Source organism: Megalobrama amblycephala, linkage group LG12 (genome assembly GCF_018812025.1).
Source record: "Megalobrama amblycephala isolate DHTTF-2021 linkage group LG12, ASM1881202v1, whole genome shotgun sequence".
Classification (NCBI taxonomy): domain Eukaryota; kingdom Metazoa; phylum Chordata; class Actinopteri; order Cypriniformes; family Xenocyprididae; genus Megalobrama; species Megalobrama amblycephala.
In genome coordinates, this window is record NC_063055.1 from 28,756,009 (window position 1) to 28,774,834 (window position 18,826).

Consider the following 18,826-nt stretch of genomic DNA (forward strand, 5'->3'; position numbering starts at 1 on the left):
AGAATATAGTTCTGATGTGCAGCAAAAGATTGTTGAGCTTCACAAAATAGAAAGTGGCTGTAAGAAAATAGCTAAAGCATTGAAAATCCCCATTTCTACTATTGGGGCAATAATTAAGAAGTTCCAATCAACTAAAGATGTTACAAATCTGCCTGGAAGAGGATGTGTGTCTAAATCGTCCTAATGTGAAGTAAGGAGGAAAGTTTGAGTGGCCAAAGACTCTCCAAGGATCACAGCTGGAGAATTGCAGAGATTACTTGAGTCTTGAGTCTCAGAAAGCCTAAAAAAATGACCAAACAGCATCTACATCCTCACAAGTTGTTCGGGAGGGTTTCAAGAAAATCCTCTGCTCTCATCCAGAAACAATTTCCAGTATATTCAGTTGTCAGACAAGACTAGAACTTCAAACAGGACCGGCTTCTATGGTCAAATGAAAATAAAATAAAAAAGAGCTTTTTGGCAGCAAACCCACCAGATGGGTTTGGTGCACACATGGATAAAAAGTACCCCATGCACACGGTTAAATATACTGCTGGATCTTTAATGCTGTGAGCCTATTTTTGTGCTGGAGGTCCTGGACATCTTGTTCAGATACATGGTATCATGGATTATATCAAATACTAACAGATAAAAAATCAAAAACTGACCGCTTCTGCTAGAAATCCAATAATGGGCCACGATTGGATCTTCCATCAGGACAATGATCCAAAACAAACATCAAAACCAACACAAAAATGTGTCACTGAGCACAAAATGAAGCTTCTGCCATGGCCGTCCCAGACCCCTGATCTGAACCCTAAAGAAAATGAGATTGAAGATAAGCAGCACCAACATGGAGCTGGAATCTGAAGGACCTGGAGAGATTCTGCATGAAGGAATGGTCTCTGATCTCTTGTCAGGTGTTCTCCAAACTCATCAGTCATTGTAGGTGAAGACTCAGAGCTGTTATCTTGGCAAAAGGAGGTTGCAAAAAGTATTGAAAAAAAATGGGTGCAAATAATTGTGGCCAACTTGTTTTGGAGAAAAACATTTATTTCATAATTAGATTTACCCCCCATTTTAAATTCTTATACTTCAACTATATACTTTAGAATTTTGTGAATTAAAAAAAAAAAAAACTAAAGGATTAACGATGCAGATTTATTTTCACAGGTTTTTTTGTTCATATTTATCAAGGGTATCAATAATTTTGTCCACATCTGTATATATATATATATATATAATACACACACACACACACACATATTATACCATCATACTACAACAATAAAATATATGCACTATATATGCAATATGCACTAGCTTACAGACTGGTTTTTGAAAACCAGTTCCCAGTAGAAACCCATTTTCTGTGTGTCCATTTGTTTTAGCTTGCCTTCACATTGGAAATAAAAGACAGATGGAGTTTCAGAAGATATTTTGAAAAAAGGCTGCAAATCAGACGGGGACATCAGTAAGGTCTGTTGCTAAGGTCTATTCCATCTGTCATGTCACTTTGGACAAAAAATGAAAAGCTTTGCAGCTAGATGTTCAGTCAGACAGAATATGTCATGTACATTCAATGCCAGCAGAAGACCTGTGATATGGATTAACTCTTCATGAAGGTGTTAAAAATTTTCCTTTAACATTTTAACATTTGTTACACATATTTAGGTTAGAGAGCATATCAGGAGAACAGCATACCTTAGCCTGGTCACTTCATGAGATTGTATCTATCTATCTACATCTTAAAATGTCCCTTAAAATTTCTTACAGCTACATAAGGAACTTTTGGCCCTCTTGTGGTTAATGAATAAAACTGCCAGTTTCTTAAGCAGGATCACTGTTTAGTGAAGTGGGTTTCGACTCTACCTTTTTTGCGTGAAATAATCTGTTTGTACGTACATACCCATGATTGCATCTGCTCATCTTAGCAGTGACTGGCGCTTTTCAAACCCTCCTTCATGAAGCTTAGAAAAATGTACAAATCTTTTGTTTCCAATCAGTGGATCGAACCTTATCAAACTCGCCAAGTCACGTGATTTCAGCAAACGAGGCTTCGTAATTTCCTAATTTGCCAAGCCCTTCCTACAAACCACATTAAAAGACCTACAGAATCGTCATATTTATTTATATTTAATTATTTGTAGTAGGTTACATTTAATAGATTACACTTGCTTGAAAAAATGTTTGCAATTGGTTATGTTTGGGGTGAGTTTTCATTGCGTTACACCCTTTTGACCAGCAGGTGCCGCCAGCCTCTGGTGTTTCGAGTGATTCGCAAACAGTGAATCATTGGTTCATTTGTTTCGAAAAGCTTTGTTTTTCCCATCACTACTTACCACGGCGTGAAAAATAATAATAATAATAAAAAAATGAAAGAACCTATTAGAAAAATTTCTTCAAACTATCACACCTTTACGAAGCCCCCATGAAACGGAACATGGTGAAGAAAATATTTTCCGTTCCCCCGAGCAACTTTTCCCCCACGAAAATTGACGTGCAATCGCAAAGAACAAAAAATGTTTCTCAGCAAAATGCAAACATTTTAAATGCAAATAAATAAATAAATAATAATTACACAAACATTTTGTGAGTGAACACAAAAGTTTCTTGGGTGAACGCAAATCATTAGCTAGAGAACACAAAACCATTGCCAAATCTATATTTTTTCCCTCCACCACCATGTCCCCTTAGAGACTCCGTACACCTTCCACCACATGCTCTTTAATAGCCGAAACGTATTTAGTGCACATGGTGGAATTATGCATTTCCCACAAAATCCATCCCGTTAGTTAATGCATTAGCTAATGTTAACAAATGAGACTTGTAATGTGTTACCTCTAAATTCAATAATATTAGAGAGTATAGTGTAAATCATTTGTTTTTTGGAAACATTTTAAAGTCCCCCTGAAATCAAAATTTAAGTTTTTTAGCTTTTAGTATGAATATGTTAGCCTTAAGGTTAAGAATAAGCCAGAGTGTTCAAAAACAATGACAAAATTCACATATAGGAGATGTAAGCATTCAAAACGTACAGTCTCTTACTTCCGCTAAAATGGATCTCGGGTTTTTTCGCACTTCAGCTTCTCATCAAATCTTCGGTCCAATCAAATGCTCTCTAGAATCTGAAGTCCCGCCCCCTCCTATACTATCAACAGACACTGAAGCTAAGGCTGAAATCGGTCATTTGTCACACATTTACTAGTTTCTACGTGGTAAAGTGCACAAAGCGATTCAGACAGTGTAAATATGCTTTCCATTGACGCAAAAGAAGTTTGTATTGGACCCATTTAAATTCTGCACAGAATTCTGTTTTTTAAAGTGATGCGGAGGAGATTAGGAGAATAAACGGTTAGATATTAAAAGGAAACAGACGTTTTACTGAGTTTAACGGCTCTGACCGAGCTGTGATATAAACAAAATGCTATTAGCTATTTTAAAAAAAGGGGCGGGCTGTTCGATATATCGCCCTGTCTTCCTGTTTCAGTTGAAATTGCGTCAACACATTGAAGAATGCTGCGCGTTCCAAGACACTTCAGCGGGCCTTTAAGAAAAATATGTGTAAGTTTACAGAAAACTCTTAAAGGCACACATGTAGGATAGTTTTCGCCGCTAGAGGTCACCTATTCAAAACAAAGGCGTAGCTTGATGACGCCGAGACTGAGCGCGGATTCTTGGGAGATGTTGTCTTCACCTCACAGCTGGTGGAAAAGAATCAGGATGGGACTTGGGCAGAAATCATGTTCATGGATAAGATTATTTACATTACTGTATAGTATGAAGCAGCGCAGGGCCGAGGGCTGTTGAGGCGCAATGAGGCAGCTGGAGAGATAATGAGAGACAAGTACGACACACGGCTCGAGAGCAGTGGAGCTTTTATTATGGCACAATCTCTGCTTCCGCTTCTTCCGGTCAAGAGTATGTGTGGTAAAGCAGCACTCTTTATCATGTTAGATACATTTGAGTGTGTTGAAAATGATGTTATAACATTACTCTGTGTGTTCTCTCGGCGGCTGCCATGAGACACTTGTTGCACACTGCAGTAAGATAGATCGATATTAGTCATGATAAAACATGGTACTCGCGGTAAATCAAGAAAACGAGATTCAAACAATAGGAACGATTGATAACAATGATTCGATTTTTGTTTATAAATGTATCCAAACAGTTGTTCCCTTATCTAGTAAAACATATAATATATAAAGCGTCTCTGGTGCTTCCTTGGTTTCTACAAAATAAAACTGGAAATCGAAGGTAACTTAGGTGGCCTATGTCATTGATAGGTGACGCACAGACACGGTCCGTGTCCTATGCAAACTCACTTATTTCTCTGGATTTAAACATTCTTGGAAACTTCTGGGATAATGTAAGTACACAAGTCAACAAAATATATAACCCTGTTGGTTTTTGGATATTTTAATCCAAAAATCTTACATATTGTGCCTTTAACAAATCTGAGAACAGTGTGAGAATGAAACAGGCTATTGTTGAGAACTCTTCTGAAATTCTATAAGAAATCCCTGAATTGTATTTTTTAACTGAAGAAACAGACTTTCTCACTTTTCTGCAGTTGCTGTCTACAACTGAGATTCCAGTTTCTTTCATGTTGGGCTATTCAACATCAGTTTATGAAATGAATTCACCATCAGTTAAAAAAAACTAAATTAAAATTCAATTAAAATGTTTTGATCTCCCCTCACCACCACATATCTTTCGTTCTTGGCATGTGGGGCACATACACGAACCACCGCTAGCCAATGGCAGGACAGACCTCCGTAATGATCCACGCGTGGTGCTGGAGAGCATCACCACCATCCACTGAATACCAACTAGAGCATCAGGCGGACGTGTCCTACTGACAACAAACACTAATACAAGGACGTGAGAGCTGGGATAAAGAACAAAACACTGACAATTCCGCAGCTAAAACTACTACTTGCGTCGTAGGACGAACTGCACAAAGGACACTGACTGTAAGCAGAACGAGTACGTGCAACCCAAGTTCGGACCGATGTGGAGACCGCTGGGCGTTATCGTCCGGGCTGCCATGGTTACGCTGTAAGAGGTAAAAGGTAAAAGGGTCGTATTTAGTGTAACATTGTGTTTTTAACGTAACTGCAATCATGGGCTCTAGGCTCAGCCGACAAAACAGTCTCGACAACGAGAATTTTTCAAAGAGGCGACGGAAGCATCTAGACAGCACGGGAGAGAGCGATCGGAGCGGAGACTTCTTGTTTACATCCCTGATGCTCAGGACGGATAAGCTGCCGGGAGTGCTGAGGAGAGCCAACCACAGCCCGTATGTCAGACGAGTCGCCTGGATCCGAGAGATTCAGAAGCTTCTCCAGGAGAGGAAGATAGAAGAGGCGACGGACGTGCTCAAACTGTTGAGGAAGGTGAGGGCAAATGTCATGCATTGCATTAATAAACGTAGCCTACATCTGACACAGGCAGCTGTAAAACATGCATGAGTTTGGCTCTCTCTCTCTCTGCTTGACTCGCATTGCATGTGTAAATCATGTAGTTGCAGTCAATGACAGAAATATTTCACAAGAGCATCAGTTGTCTGAACACACAAAGACATCACAAAATGAAATTCCTGCAGAGATCACTTGAAAACATCTTCTATGGTAAACATGTTTTCATTTTCTGAATTAAAGTCATTTTGATATTTTGTAGGGCTTAAAGTAATGTCAAGGTGGTGTAGCTTGCTGGAGATGGCTGAAATTCTTGAAAAAAGAAATGTTGACATGATTAGTTTGGTATTATTTATAATAGCCTAATTCAAATATTATTTCTTAAAATTATATTATGTAATTGTACATATTATAAAGTAAAATAAGCTTTATTAATTTAAAAACAAAACTCAAAATGATTAATATTTGAGAAGCTTATGTCTTCCAAATCAGTCAGTGTGGCGTAACCAACATGCAGGAAGCCATTTTGTTGTCATGTGACCAGAAAACGTTCAAACAAAAGGTGCGTCCCAATTTGCGTACTTATGCACTATTCTGTGCCGTTTTGTACTATAAATAGTGTGAGTGTGTTCACACTGCAAATTTCTGAAAGAAAAAGTGCACTTTAAATACCAGGGTGATGCACTTATTTAACCGAAAAAATTAAGTGTGGAATGTTGGACACTTCACGCACTCCAGTTGCAGCTTTAATTGTTGAATGACAAAATAAACTTATAAAATGAATACATTACATGGGGAGTACATAGTACATAAGTACATAGTGTATAAAGTCATAGACATAGTGTGTAGTGCATCATTTGGGACGCAACTAAATGAAGACCCATTTAGATTCTCATGACTCTGTCAAGGTCAGTAAGGTTTTTTATTATTATTATTATTAATTAACACATTTTGACCTTTTAAATACCTTTTTGTGATTTATAATTCATGATATTTGTGTATATATATATAAAAGGTATTTAAAAGGTCAAAAATTATATATATATATATATATATATATATATATATATATATATATATATCATGAATTTTTGACCTTTTAAATACCTTTTTGTGATTTATAATTCATGATATTTGTATATATATATAGTATGTATATATATAGTAGAAATATCATGAATATATATATATATACATAGTTCAGTCATGAAACTCTAGATGAGCAGGCTGATGGGTCCTTAACGCAAGCTGATGATAATTACAGCATTAACTACTGGCACAAGCTGATTGGTCCGTGTCACTTCTGCAGCCAATGAGCTTGTTGCTCACACATTTAAATGGCTGGTTACATTCACTATAGCAGTTTGCAGCGTGCTTCAGAGTTCCTCTAAAACCCTCCACCTTCCCCAGCTCCACCTGTATAGATCTGTTATGGATTATTGATATATGCTATTTGTGCAGCAGCAGCAATAATCTACAACAACAGCAGCAGCATAGCAGATCTATCCCGCCAAGAACAAATACATTTACATTGTCATTTGTCATATCCATATACCACTTGACAATTTTGTCTTGACCTTATTTTTTGTGTAAAAGGTGCTATAAAGGTTTTTTCATACATATGGAACTATCATGAATACAACCATTTTATTGCTAAACACATGCAACATGTGTTTTAAACTACATTTCTCATTTTCATAATCTCAGACATCCTTATGGGTCATTGACCCGTATAATGTATCCAGGAAGGTGAAATGCTGTTTGGCATTTCCACTTCAGACACCCACCGTGCAGCTCACTCTGTAGTGCTGCAGTGAGTCACCTCGCAAGAAATCATTTCCCTGGATTTGTTGCTGGTATTATTTGTTGTCGGGACTCCGCACAAACACCTAATACTAATGCCTGGATGCTTCTATGGTACATTTGTTCTGTCAGTGTGACCCATATGCTCAAATTCAACACAGAGTGTCAGCAGAGCAGCAGAGTGAGAGCTAACAAGTGATGACAGGGGAGTGCATGAGATCAGGAGGTCACTCACTTAAGTGTGTCATGTCTATGTGTAAGAATACGTCAAAAGCTACTGTTTGTAAAAGGCAATAAAGTAAATAAACAATGTAGTATGTTATATGACATTTAAGGCATGCCTAGATGCTGAATAGATTAAAATTTAAATAGATTAGTGTTCAATTCTATTCAGTTGCAAAAATCACTGTTTTCAAACAGGTTTCTTGAACACTCCCATCATCAACCACTGGTCAGACAAACAGATAGTCCCACCTCATTGGTTGCTGTGTTAGTTGCTATAGTTATTGTTTTGCCTTTGCAGGGCAGTATTGCTGTCTCTGCATATTAAGCTGGGACAGGAAAGGTGTAATAAGTGATTTCTGAGAAACACTGTTGAAAGTGGATTGGACCGAGCACCACAACACACTTGTAGCCAATCAGCAGTAGGGGGTGCTTACACTCATGATGGGGGAGGAGAAAGAATGAACAAGAGGGAAATTTGAAGAAAGACTGTAGAAACATAGATGGCTGAGAGACATTACAAAAGAGAAAAGGTCAGAGGAATATCACTTATGATCAGGTAAGAGCTTTAAAGCATTAACATTAAAGGTCCCGTTCTTCGTGATCCCATGTTTCAAACTTTAGTTAGTGTGTAATGTTGTTGTTAGAGTATAAATAAAATCTGTAAAATTTTAAAGCTCAAAGTTCAATGCCAAGCGAGATATTTTATTTAACAGAAGTCGCCTACATCGAACGGCCAGTTTGGACTACATCCCTCTAATTCCTTCTTTAATGACGTCACTAAAACAGTTTTTTGACTAACCTCTGCCCACAGGAATACACCAGAGTTGTGTTTGTAGAGTGTTTGTCGCCATGTCGTCGAAACGCTGTTATTTTCATCCCGCAGTCCAATCACCGGGTCTGATTCCGGCTCAAATTGATAGGGTAAAATTAAAGACATGTTTACAATAACACTGAGCGCGTGCATCTCCACGTTATGGTAAGAGGCGTGACCTTTCCGGGCAAGGTTCGCTAAGCTGCTGTCGAATCACAACACAGGAACCGCTGGCACAATCAGAACTCGTTACGTATTTCTGAAGGAGGGACTTCATAGAACAAGGAAGTCATCAGCCCGTTTTTATGACAGTGGAAACAGCGGTATACAGATAAGTAAATTATGTGAAAAATACTGTGTTTTTTTACACGCGAAACATGAACACATGTTATATTGCACACTATAAACACAATCAAAGCTTCAAAAAAACACGAAAAACGGGACCTTTAAAAAAGCTTTCCAGCGCTGGAGAGACCTAAGCAGGAAAATGGATGCCAAATTTGTGTCCATACGTGAGTAACATTGGTTTTGCTATGTTTCACAGTACCTAGATATGCTGTTGTTGTAATGTTAGCTATAGGACTGTTGAGTGTCAATAGCTATTTTTACATCCACCTATTTTTGTGCACATTTTGGGATATCGCATAAAATACACTGGATGGAAACACCAAGATGCGCATACATTTTAAAAAACGTATGTGCTCAATTGAGTCATTTTTGTGCGATATGAAAACATGCGCATAAACTTCGATGGAAACACTTTTACTGAATAAATTCCTTGATGCACATCAAAAAAGACTGAAAAAGCTGTTTTGATCATTCTGTAATGCCTGAGTAAAGTTTGTTGTTAAAGTAGTTTGGTATAATTCCCTAGCAAAAAGCGTCTTACACAATTGCGTTCACAAACACCAGGCATCTGAATGTAAGATAACATGACAGCGTTTATAGTGTTTCATCTGCGCGCTCCGAGGTACAAGTAATTTATTATATATGAAAATGAATATACACAGTGGTTTCTGCATCAACTTCCATTTTCTTAGTGATATTTAGTGCCAGTTTATCAGGAAGTGACAATTTTGTTCTCTTTGACTCACTGGATGGATTATTCGCAAATGTTTAATGCGATATTCCAAAGTTGCGCACAAGCTAAATTTGCAACTTTGGATGGAAATACAGCTATTGTTTTTCTGGAGCTGGTGTGCTGCTTTCGACTAACAACGAATTCTTGCTTGTATATGCTAATTTTTTGTCCTTTCTTGTCGTTTGTTCGTCATGTTCACTTTATTTATCGTGAAGCATTATTTTACCTTGCTTCAGCTATGATAAAGAGACATGCACTCTTGCATTGCGTGTTTGTGCATTTTGGGGGCGGAGCAATGAAGGGGTGTTTTGTTTGGATTGACAGTGTTTCTCAGAAATTGCTTACTGCACCTTTAACATAAAAATCGCATTTATTAACTGAAAAAAAATCCTAAACATTAAGATTTTTTTATTATTATTTTGCCTGGAGCAAAAAGGAAAGCTGACTTTTTTCTCCTGCTGTGTTAAAAGTGTTATGAGGGCAGAACTTGTCACAGTTTGAGCTCCCATTCCTCTTACAATCTCTTTCTGATATCATATGATTACTGTGTCAAAATATGACATGGAGAGACAGCCATTCCTCATCTTAATGGAGTTTTAAAGGAGTTCTTAGTTCTTCCATTATTTTCCACCATAAAGATCCACCCATACAACTCTATAAAAGTTAAACCCATCTCTCTCTCTCTCTCTCTCTCTCACTCTCTCTCTCAATGTTCTTGTCTTTGCAGCTGCTCATCTCCTCGTTCCAAATGAACTCAAATGCTGTTGCTTTGCTCATCTAAATTGGCTACTGTTGATTTTCGTCTGTTGTTTTGATTAGAAAGCATCTGCCAAGAATTATAAATGGATCTGTTGCTGGCTGTCTTATCAAAAATATTTTAAAAAGTGGTGTGAAGAAACAAGAATTTTGAAACAAAATTGCTACGGAACAAATACAATCAAGGACAGGACGTGCATAGGCCTGTACAAATCTAATATCTATTAGTCCCTTGTGTAAATTTATTATTCACACTGTGCCCTCTATTCTTATGTATTCAGTCTTTTATGTAAATCCCCCCCCCCATTTTCATCCCTTTGTTTTGTTTTTTTAATTCAGTTTTTTTTTTATAGTCCTCTTTTCATTGTCTCCCTCTCTCAGGATGTGCTGTTAATTACATTGAGAATTTGACATCCCAGAGCAGAGAGCGTTTAATCAACACAGAGAGATAGTCTTGATACCTATGCGGCGACAAGCATGTCACCAGAGACTCACGGTGTGGTCCTCTGTGTGCATTCTCAGTCTTTATTAAGGCTTTCTCCCATTATCAAGAAACAGAGAATTTCAAATAGGTTTCATGTTTCAGAGCCACTAACAGGACCTAACACAATTAGAGTGGACTTGGAAGGAACTGACAAGAGAACATAGGATGACCCCCTGAAGAACAACATGTACAAATGATGATAAATTGCAACGTGTGAATTTAGCATGTGCAGGACGATGATGCATCATTCAATATATTATTAAGTGAAATAAATGGAAGCATTTACAAAACAGCAGAGGCAGAGAGTGCAACACGGGTGTCTTTATGTAGTGCTCATTGTCCAAGGCACTCATGCGTTTAGGCTACACAGCCTTCTTCGGGATACAATATCTTCAGGATACGCATTTTGAAGAAGGTTGTGTAGCCTAAATGCATAGATCTGTGTAGATGAGTGCCTTGGAGTATTTTTGTCTTTATAAATTGAATCATTTGCTAATATATTTGTTATAGCAAACAAATTGGGATGTGCGGACCCCCTAGCAGGCCCCCTGTAGTAAACCATCTGTCTTTTACAGAAATAGACACCAACTGTGTAAATACATTTAATTTGTTTACAAAAATAATCAATATAAGTGTATGTTTACATGACAATGATGTACTAAAAACGGAAAAGATGATCCTTTGCATTTTTTAAGGGCTTCACGTACAGACAACAACGTTGTCAAAACGATCCCCGTTCACATGGATCCATGAAAACATCTAAAAAACTGCACTCTGTATTCTGCATGCCAGGCCAGTAGATAGCGATGTCACTTTGTAAATAAACACTACGTGCCTATAGACCAGGGGTCGGCAACCCAAAATGTTCAAAGAGCCATATTGGACCAAAAAAACAAATCTGTCTGGAGCTGCAAAAAATTAAAAGCCTTATATAACTTAAGCCTTATATGAAGGCAACACAGGCTGTAAGTGTATATTAGCTACATTAGCCCACTATCAAAATGACTATGTAGGCTACAAATACATAATGAGGTATTCCCGAGGTATATATTTAAAAACTGCTGAAAGCTACAGAAAAAAGAAGCAAATGGATCGGTGCAATTCACAGAAACAGCTGGACTCCAGCAGAGAAACATGGATTGGCAGTTATTTTGTGTCGAATTGTTGGATTTTGAGGTAAAATCATTCCATATATATTGTATTGTTATATATTATATTGACAAATCATCAATTAAATATTTTCCATCTTATATTCTGCATAATTGTGTGTTTTAAAATAAACACTGACAAAAACTATACTATAAAACTTTATATGTTTTAGGGCTGGACAATATGACAATATATATAACATTGATATAAGTGATTACGCGGATTTAAACCTATATTGTAGTTATATAAAATATTCACAGGCAGATTTGCTTTATGTATTTCCCCACCGTCGAAATCAGGCACATAAATGTCAGGAAACACGACTCCTGGCTGCATGTAAATATCCATGGATTTGGTTTATTTGACAAGTTGTAAGAAACACTTTCGAGTCCAACCTTTAGTGTAATTCGTTTGTTTTACTCGCGTTTCGAAGTTTCCTCTATTAAATCCAGTCATGCAGCAGGTTCTTTTGCCACTCAGTCCAGCTGAGGGAGCGCGCTTTCGGCGGGAAAGTGACGTTGATGCATACCCCGCCACACTGAAACGTGTGTCGCAGGCTATGACGCAAATCTTCGTTGACAGAAATGTTGAAATTATACACATTTTACAGCATTGGAAACCGTTAAGAATGTTTGTTTCATGTTTGTCCTCCTACAGAAAACATATGAAAACAAAAAATATATTCACCCCCCCCCCGCCATCTTTTTCCATTTTCATACATTTTTGGAAAAGCTCCAGGGAGCCACAAGGGGGGCGCTAAAGAGCCGCATGCGGCTCTAGAGCCACGGGTTGCCGACCTCCACTATAGACTGCGCACATAATAATACGCATGTAATACACATGTAAAACACATAATACGCATGTGCGTTACATCACTGTTTTCACAAATTTGCGTTATGGTATCGTTTTCAAAAGTTATCAGGCCCCCATAAATGAACGGCCAAAATGCATAAAAAGCTTTATGTTTTAGTTGAAAACGCTATTGTGTAAACACTATTATCCAGTTTTCTAAACTAAGAACTGGTGCTCAACCAACTGAAGAGGAGGTGGAACCAAACTTTAAAAGTTCATCTTACTTGGAGAAAAGGTGCAACACTAAATCTTGAGGAATAAACATGAAGTTTATTAGTTAAAAAGCAAGTAACTTTTGGCACTAACTTCAAGCCTGTTCAGATGGAATAAATCCCACAAAAGATGATGTTCAGATGTCAACTTTGATGCAATAGTAAATGCACTTAATTCTTATGGTCAAGTGGAAATTGAAAGAGAGGGGAACGTCTTACTCTGGGGGCATCTTGCCCGGTCTTCCTCTACTACTTACAGAGATGTTGGTGACAGGACTGCTAGTGATCTCACATTGATGAAAAATTTCTTTGGCATACAGAGATACCAGCTAGCTGGACTGCATCTAAAAAACAAGTTGACAGCCCCAGATCTCGTATGATATAACTTGAGGCAGCTGTCATCTGGTTCTTGGTGTTTCACTCAAGTCTCTCTCTCAAAAGGCTTGTCATAGAGATGTTATTAGGATTCTTGGAAGTCACAGTAACAGGAATTATTTTCAAATCCTAAAAGGTTTTTTATCATCATGTCCTACTCACCATCTCCCTGACCTCGCAGGTCAATTTGAGTTGACTTTCACAATAATGTCTTTGTTTGTATAAGTGTGTGTTGTTCATACTAAGATAAAATAGTTTGTTTGAGTTAAGAGACATTATAAGAGTTAGGCATCATGAGACATACTCACAAAAAGACTTTGAGACGTGTGTGCGCATAAACTACACATCTTGTCATGTGCTTTTTTCATATTCTGCTCACTTGCTGTCTGGATTTCATAGAACACTATTGACATTTACATTTCTCGGACACAGTTTAACCCTATAAATGCTAGGTGTTTATTAGTTTTTACAGACAATGCGTAGCTGCTAAGCAATTGCACCAAGGAAACCAACATATGTGACCCGTGCTGGCAAAATGAGTTGGGATGCGCACAGGCTAATTACGAGCTACAGGCAAAACTTAGTCAAAAATGGTCAATTTAAGTTCATTAAGCACTCATCTAGCAATTCAAATGCTTTAAATAGCAATTAAACCTTCAGAAAACTTTAACTTGATTTTTCTCAAAATTGACTTTGCTGACTGTATCGAATTCAAAGAGGTGTAGCTCAGTCATTTGTTCTCTGATTCCAACAAATCATACATAATTTTGAAGGGTTTTTAAATAGAGATTGTGAAAATAAAAACAAATTTTTTAAAATTTGCTCATTGCAACTCATTTTGTCAGCATAGGTCATAGATTATGCTTATTGGAAAAACTTGCCTCTACGTGCAAAACTCCAAAAATGTACCTCTACATACAATTCACTGCAGTTTCCAGTTGAAATGAACAGGCAGTAAAAAACTAATTTTTTTAAAGCTAAAATGACATGGTTGCTTCAGCAAATGCTATTTTATCTCATGTTTGCTTTTTGTAAACACTATCATTTAGGTTTAGGGTAGGGTTTAATTTATTTGTATGTTATTTTCAAACACAATAGAGCATTAAACTTTTTGCACCACTCACTGAACATTTCATTTCCGAACTGCCGTGAAATGTACTGTACGGCAACCAATGTAATAAAATGTTATCAGATTCACATTGACTTGTTTCAGATGAAACTAAACACATTTTTAAATGCCATTCATTGGACATTTCACTTTGAAGGTGTCGTGAAATGTGCAAGAAGCAACATTATGGGCCCTATTTTAGCGATCTAAGCACTTTGGGTGTATCCAAATCCACTTTTGCTAGTTTAACAACAGAAAAAATGGTCTGTGTGCCAGGCGCATGTTCCAAAAGTATTGTACCTAGTCTGTTAATGAGTCATGGATGTGTTTTGGGCGTAACGTGCAATAAACCAATCAGAGTGTCATCTCCCATTCCCTTTAAAAGCCAGGTGCGCTTGCACCATGGCGGATTGATTTTTACATCGAAGAATATAGACACCCTTAATCTGACTAGTCAGTTTAAATATGTGTGTATTGCCACAATTGGTCAAATAATTAGCCAATTTAATTCGTCATTGCTGCAGATAGGTAATTCTGATACATGCAATGACTTTCCATACTGACATGTAGGCATTTTTATCTTTATGTACACAATAATATTCTTTTACACTGTAATCCTGTGTGCTGCTGCGCATCCTTGTGTGTGTAACAAACATAGTGTATGTGCTTTGTGCACCCGCCTATATCCACATATTACTAATGTGCCCTTTAAATAACAAAAAAAATATTGTGCCATTGACTTTAGACCAGGATTTTGTTGGTCAATGGTGCAGTCGTTTTCAGTTGCCTCAAAATAGCAACACGCCAACAGTGCACCTGAACACACCTCATTTTCAGACCAGCATGTCCATGGGCGAACAGATGGGCGCGGGTGCATTTGTTATTTAAACAGCGTGGGCGCTGGACGTGAAAATGATAACTGCATCGGGCTGAAACTAGCAAAAAACACTTGCGTTGTGCCTGGCGTCGCATTGCGCTGAGTGTATTATAGGGCCCAATATCATTTCACAGAAATGTCGCCATAGGCACATTTTTACAATGAGCCTGGTTTGAAAGAAACAAGCTCAAGTATCAAACCAGCACTATCCAGTATTATATTGTGTAAATGCATGCTGGTCTGAGCTGGGCTTTCCAGCAGCTGAAGTGACCCCTGTACTCTTTTGAGATTGAGCACACCATAATAGGGGGAAAAATGTTTGGTGCCAGATGGATGGGGAAGAGTAGGGAACAGAGAGGTGGGTAGGTGTGGGCGTCTCCTTCCCTGCAGCTAAACACATTTAAGCATGCACACTCCAACTGCACTGAGTGCAAAGACCTGTTCCATCTGAATATGCAAGTCACCATAGATAAAAGCATCTGGTCTCTGAATATTAATAACCCAGTGGAGGCCGTTTCATAATCCCCTCTCTGTTACTGAAAGTCTGCGGCTCTCACTCTGTCTCAGTGAAACACCCCAATCTTGCCATTCTAGAGTTATTCTTGTCTATGTAAATCAAAGTTGCATAATAGATGAAAGTTATGTTCTCGACTTTCTTGGCGGGCAGGGTGACTTTTAGGTACAGCTGTCAAATACAAATTTAGATACAGACTAAATATACAAAGATTATAAAAGGTGAGGAAGTTCTAAAGTAATCAGTAATATCCACAATGGTGGATCTTTCAAGTCAGTAAAATCAGCCATTGATACCTATGTATAAAACAAAAAAACAAAAAACATTTTAACTTTGTTCTCTATAATAGCTTAAAGTAACACTCCACTTTTTTTTTTTAATTTTCCAACTCCCCTAGAGTTAAACAGTTGAGTTTTCGAATCAATTCAGCCGATCTCCGGGTCTGGCGGTACCACTTTTAGCATAGCTTAGCATAGTTCATTGAATCTGATTAGACCGTTAGCATCTCGTTCAAAAATGACCAAAGAGTTTCGATATTTTTCATATTTAAAACTTGACTCTTCTGTAGTTACATCGTGTACTAAGACCGACGGAAAATGAAAGTTGCAATTTTCTAGGCCGATATGGCTAGGAACTATACTCTCATTCCGGCGTAATAATCAAGGAACTTTGCTGCCGTACCATGAGTGCAGCAGGTGCAATGATATTATGCAGCGCCCGTGACCCCCTGCTTGCACAGGGAGCGTGCCTTGCAATCATGGAGACATTTGTGAGAGGCGCTGCGTAATATCATTGCGCCTGCTGCACTCATGGTATGGCAGCAAATATACCATTTTTTAAAAAACTATAGTAAATAAACTGTATTAATGAATTAAATGGTCAAGGTGTCTGAATAAATTTTGGTTTGACTGTAAAATATATATATATATATATATATATATATATATATATATATATATATATATATATATATATATATATATATATATACACACATATATAGGTCACACTTTGTTTAGTGTCCAATTCGCACTATTAACTATGACTTCAGTAAACTCCTAATTACTGCTTATTATTAATAGTTAGTAAGGTAGTTGTTAAAGGGTTAGTTCACCCAACAATGAAAATTATGTCATTAATGACTCACCCTCATGCCGTTTCAAACCCGTAAGACCTTCGTTCATCTTTGGAACACACTTTAAGATATTTTAGATTTAGTCCGAGAGCTTTCTGTCCCTCCATTGAAAGTGTATGTACGGTAGACTGTCCATGTCCAGAAAGGTAATAAAAACATCATCAAAGTAGTCCATGTGACATCAGTGGGTTAGTTAGAAGTTTTTGAAGCATCAAAAATACATTTTGGTCCAAAAATAACAAAAACTACGACTTTATTCAGCATTGTCTTCTCTTCCGGAATCCTTTCCATTGATTTGATTCCATTGAACTGATTCCATTGAATCCTTTCATCTGTCGGCGTTGGTAATGCACTTTTACGTCGCCGTGGTTGTTTTTGGCGATTAGGACATCCGCGACATGCACACTTACGCACCATTTTAAAAAACATAGCAATACCAAAATACAAACAATGTAGAATAGCTTGAATACAGTGTGCGTCTCCCTCAGACTGTAAACGAAGCTCGGGCGCACCGGATAACACGTCAGCAGCGTCTTACATCAGCAGCGTCACTGCGGTGTAATGCACCAATAAGCTGGATGCCAACCTCCGTAAAACAGGAAAGAAGAAGAAGAAGAAGTAGGAGTGAACACGGATTGACAACAGATCCAGAAGAGAATACAATGCTGAATAAAATCGTAGTTTTCATTTTTGGACCAAAATGTATTTTCGATGCTTCAAAATGTCGCGGATGTCCTAATCGGCAAAAACAACCATGGCGACGTAAAAGTGCATTACCAACGCCGACAGATGAAAGGATTCAATGGAATCAATTCAATGGAATCAATTCAATGGAAAGGATTCCGGAAGAGAAGACAATGCTGAATAAAGTCATAGTTTTTGTTATTTTTGGACCAAAATGTATTTTCGATGCTTCAAAACTAATTCTAACTGACCCTCTGATGTCACATGGACTACTCTGATGATGTTTTTATTACCTTTCTGGACATGGACAGTATACTGCACATACATTTTCAATGGAGAGACAGAAAGCTCTCGGACTAAATCTAAAATATCTTAAACTGTGTTCCGAAGATGAACGAAGGTCTTACGGGTTTGGAACGACATGAGGGTGAGTCATTAATGACATCATTTTCATTTTTGGGTGAACTAACCCTTTAAGTTTAGGTGTTGGGTAGTATTAAGGGATGTAGAATGTGGTCATAAAGAGTAAGGAATTAAAGTGGCCTTTATAAGTACTAATAAACAGGCAATATCCTAGAAATATGCAAGTTAATAAGCAAGTGAGATTTAGACTCTAAACTAAAGTGTTACCTAGATATAGTTTTGTACGTAGTTCAGAAGCATTACATGATGAAACTCCCAGAAAAAGACATCTTGAGTGAGTGACTGATAATATGAGCTCACTTTGCGTTTTTTTCTCTTTTTCAGGACTTGGGATTAGAGGGTACGTCACTCAATGATATCCTCTATAAGAACGCATCATTCCTTAACCTGGTGGACCCCATATCTCATGAACTCCTACTGAGTCTGGCTAGAGACATGCAGTGCCCAAAGAAGGTGAGTCATTCAGTTTCACTTGAGCATGTAATTTCTTTGCTTTGTTTATTGCTTCTTAGAGTAATTGAAATGAAATGTGTTTACATATAGTGTACTGATTTACTGCAGCCATCAAATGGAGCTCACAAACAATTTTGTAATCCACACATGGCTCACAAATACAATACAAGACAAGACAGGGAATGATAAGTAAGGCGTCTAATTTGTGTTTCTTCATGTTTTTATTTATAACCTAGTCTGCATTGCAGAGGGTTAGTTTAGTCTAAAGACTTGATTCAATAAACTTTCAAGCTCGAGTCTTGATAAACTCAAAACGGATGAGATTAAACAGTCTATTGGTGCATAGTTTTAATACCTTGCGCACAACCATTTCTAAAATGAATAAATTCTCTGAAATATTTTCAGAGTGTTGTCTGAGGCACTGTGTCTGAATTTGCTGATATGCTGAAAGTATGTTATGATTGAAGATCAGCAAAGCGTCAGTG

General features: G+C 37.6%; 1 protein-coding gene across 1 annotated transcript in view; it reads left to right on the forward strand.

Annotated features, from left to right (window-relative positions):
- The first annotated feature begins 4,740 nt into the window (after positions 1-4,740).
- The window catches only part of lrrc75ba (leucine rich repeat containing 75Ba), a 44,116-nt gene continuing 30,030 nt past the window's right edge, over positions 4,741-18,826 (forward strand). Inside the window, exons 1-2 of the mRNA XM_048210523.1 lie at positions 4,741-5,378; positions 18,213-18,341. Coding sequence (XP_048066480.1) covers positions 5,106-5,378; positions 18,213-18,341 — 402 coding nt within the window. The 5' untranslated portion in view covers positions 4,741-5,105. The remainder of the gene's footprint in view (positions 5,379-18,212; positions 18,342-18,826) is intronic.